The 3,808-nt window shown below is 45.3% G+C and overlaps 1 protein-coding gene across 1 annotated transcript; it reads right to left on the bottom strand.

The window, feature by feature from the left end:
• Positions 1 to 202: 202 nt before the first annotated feature.
• On the bottom strand, positions 203 to 1,778 carry LOC129678075 (heat shock transcription factor, X-linked member 3-like). Its single transcript, XM_055608758.1, has 2 exons — positions 1,305 to 1,778; positions 203 to 802 (listed from the first exon to the last, which is right to left on the bottom strand). The coding sequence occupies exons 1-2, from the start codon at positions 1,776 to 1,778 to the stop codon at positions 203 to 205; spliced, it is 1,074 nt and encodes a 357-aa protein (XP_055464733.1).
• Between the last annotated feature and the right edge of the window lie 2,030 nt (positions 1,779 to 3,808).

Here is a 3,808-nt window from a genome sequence, read left to right as displayed (position 1 = left end):
GGCATTAAAATGCTGCTGCTGTCCATGAAAGGGCAAGGCTGACCCAAAGGTGTGTGGATCTGAGGCCTTTGGAATAGTGCAGAGTGTTAGATAACAGCACACAGACTCCGGGGCCAAGTTTAAGATGTTTATTTACCATCACAAGATTTGTTTTTAGTAAGAACTAAAATTGGTTCATTTCCGGAAAAACAGTGACTTTTTCTTAGTCTTCAATTCCTCTGAGTCCACGAACTATATTCGTTTTTAACAGGGCACAGATAATGCATGTGTTCTCTGAGGCTTGTTCCTCACCTTCCTCTTCTTCCTCTGCCTCCATTTCCTCCTCATTGTACTCACTTAGGAAAATCTCCAAAATGGCAACTTTCAGGATGGAATAACAAATGTTGTACACAGACCTCAGAAACCCATATATGAGGTACCCTAAGGAGCTCCTGCGTGCATACCCAGCCTCTTCCATGTTCACAGCAGCGGATGGAGAAACTGTATCATTATCAGACGTGACCTTTCTACCCTGACGACTTGTCTCCTGAGGTGGGCAGCTGTCTGGGGCACTTACAGGGATGTTGCTCTTTTTGCGTGTACTAGAAGGCCCTGTGGCAGCCCCCTGATGGGACCTCTTGCCATCTCCCTTGGACTTATGTAACTGAGGGGAAGGTCTGTCATTTATCTTCTTTGGGCTTGGCCCTGCACTTGTGATTGGAGATCGTGCCTTCCTTCCCGCACTTGCATCAGTTGATTTGCTGCTCACAATATTCTCCAGGAGCTCTGGCTTGTCTCTCTGGAAGTTGACGTTGCTATAGATCTAAAACAAAATGGGCTAGGTTAGTCAATTTGAAATGCAGCTACACTGACCCACCACATTCTACTGGTCTTTAAAGTGATGGAGGAAATGACTGAAGTGGCTCATGAGAGGTGCTATGTGCGGCAGTGGGACCCCAGTACAGAGAAATGACTCAAAGGTAAAGGTGGTGACACATGTATGTGACACTAACTGCCTGCCTTCCTACCCGCCTACCTTCCTATCCGACTGCCTTCCTACCCACCTGCCCACCTGCCTGCCTGCCCGCCTGCCTGCCTGCCTGCCCGCCTGTCCACCTGCCCGCCTGCCCGCCTGCCCCCATTCCTGACTGCTGGCATCTAAGGGGCAGTCCAGAGTTCACTGTCAACGTCTTTTACTTTTACCCTTCAGTAAACAACACCCTCTGCTAAATGAAGAGCTTGAAGCACATGATTCATGGGGTATGCAGAAAGGAAGATGTTCTCGTCACCAAACATGGGAGACAAAGAACAAGTTTGTACTTTACCATCATTTTCTTGTTTTCTCCAGAGCTGCGCGCAGAATCCTTTGGGCGAATGTTTCTGAATCCGTAGAAGTTGAGCTGGCGAATAAAATTCTTCAAGGTGTTTGTCTTAAAAATCTTCCTTGCGCCCCTGCGGTGAAGGACCTCTCTTTTAAACAGGTTTATCTGAACAGTGATGGTGTCTCCTTCTTCATTCCAGTTCACAGACTTGAAGGCCTTGTTATGCACGATGATCCACAGCTTCCTGTGAAAGGGCAGATTCAGGAGGTCGGTGCCACGCTCTTCATTTGCTGTAGGTTGCCATTCAGATTGGAGTCTTCCTTGGGAGGCTGCATGCTCTGCCCTGCCACTGTTGCCTCGCCTCCCGGAACCTCTTCTTGGATATACCCTTGGCTCAGATGAAGAATTAGGTTGGATCTCTTCTCCTGGCTCTTGCCCAGCAGGGAAGCTCAGCCTAGTGGCACAGTGCTCACCCATACTCTGAATAAGCACCAGGCTCACTATGAATTGCAGAAGAGGAAACATCCCACAAGACAATCCAAACAATGTGTGTTTCCACTAGACAGGTCCCACTAATACTGGACACTGAGTTCTCGTGTCAGTAGTGGGGCAACCATCTGCTGAAGTCATCACCCTCTTTGTTTGTCATGTGATGTCACAATGGGCCCATAGCCAGTCTGGGAAGGAGCTATATCTCAGTGTAGGGGAGTTTCTAAAAAGGGTACAAAATTGTCATTTCCAGAATACTCTCCTGTGTTATGACACATTTGGCCCACCAAGCACCAGTTGAGCATCAGGTGCTATTTCTTCTCCCACTCCTCAAGGCAGGCGCTGGGAGTGGAGGTTGTGGGACAGGGGGCTGTTTCTTCTGTCTATGCTTTTCCCCGGGGCCAGCCTGCAGATAGTTCAAGCTTTGGCAATACCAAGGCTGCTAGATGACTCTACTTTTAAAGCAGCATGGTCTTGCCTTGCTTTCGCCATCTACTTGTCCCAACACACACCCCTTCCTCGGATTTGCATTGGTCTCTTCCAACTATCATGTAGGCTGGTTGTTTCTCTTCACATAGGTCCTAAGAAGGAATGTGTTTCACTACAACTTGTTCAGGTTGTTCTCTGAGTAGGGCTGTGCCCAAGTAGAATGAGATGGGCTCAACCTCTAGTTCTTCCATGATGAGATTATTCTAAGCACTTTTGTGTGATTAAATGGCCATATCCTCAGTAGTGTTTTGAATTTCCATGTACACTTAAGCTTGCCATAAAATCACTTTGTGCTGTGGATCAAAATGGAATTGCTACTTGCTTTCATTTTTCCTCACAGATGTATTTCTCATATCCCAAGACACACTAATTTGAGACCTGATTTACAATTTTCTGGTTTTGCACATCAAGATGGCTCAGCAAGTACAGGTTCTGACTGTCACATCTGAAATCTGAATGCAATCCCCTGGCCTTGTATGGTAAAAGGAAATGACCTGGATCAGTGGGTCATTCTTTAGTGACAGGGTCCTGAGAAAAAAGGTCCAGGATATCAGAAATAAAGATAGAACAAGTGGGCTCAGTATATTTTGCACAAGCTTTGTGTAGGCATATTTGTTTTATCTATCTATCTTATTGGGTTCTTATATTTCTACTTCCCTTCCAGCCCTTATTCCACCGTAATCCCTTCCAACACTCCAACACTAGGTAGAAGAGACAAAAGATTATTGGGGAGAGGGGCATTGATATTTTTTAGGACTACTTTCTGCTGATTAGGGGTGTTGAGTTCCTCAGGTCAAGTATAATCTTAGTCTTGTCAGGATATCTCCAATATCTTTTCTTTTTTTCTTTTATTATTCATTCATTCATTTTTTTTTAAATTATTTATTTGGGTTTTATTGAGACAGGGTTTCTCTCTGTAGCCTTGGATATCCTGGACTCAATTTGTAGACCAGGCTGGCCTCACGGGGATCCTCCTGCCTCTGCCTCCCTTGGTGCTGGGATTACAGGTGTGTGCTATCACGCCTGGCTTCCAATATCTTCTTGTCTCCTTTCTCATGACCACTTGATAAACCAGCAACAGCAGGAGCACCAAGCAAGCAGGAACCAGCAAGAGGAACAGCTGCACTTCCTCTCTTGGGGCTCTGGTCTTTTTATACCCCTTCAGAATTAAACTGTCTTCAACTGGCAGAATCACTCCTCTGCCAGATCATTCAGGAGGTAAATAGTCTGCTTCTGTGAACAATCTGAAGCAGCACTGTAGCCCACACCTGGGATTAAAACAAAAACATGTTTATATAACTGGATTTTTAAAGAAACCAAAATTCTCACTACAGCTTTGTCTAATGCCAAACAGGTTTAGAAGAAGTAGAGCATTTTACAAACTATTTCTAGTGGAGAAATGGGACAAAGTCAGCAGATACTATCATACAATGGGACAAAATGAGCAAGAATCTAATCAAACAAAGTTACACAGGGGAAACACAGGGTATCTCATGATAGCACTACAGACTGAGCATATAATGACTTTA

This window comes from Psammomys obesus, unplaced genomic scaffold, assembly GCF_907164565.1.
Source record: "Psammomys obesus unplaced genomic scaffold, mPsaObe1.curated_primary_1811, whole genome shotgun sequence".
In the NCBI taxonomy this organism is placed as follows: Eukaryota; Metazoa; Chordata; class Mammalia; order Rodentia; family Muridae; genus Psammomys; species Psammomys obesus.
The sequence above is the reverse complement of the archived record's forward strand: the minus strand, read 5'-3'. Positions and strand labels throughout refer to the sequence as shown.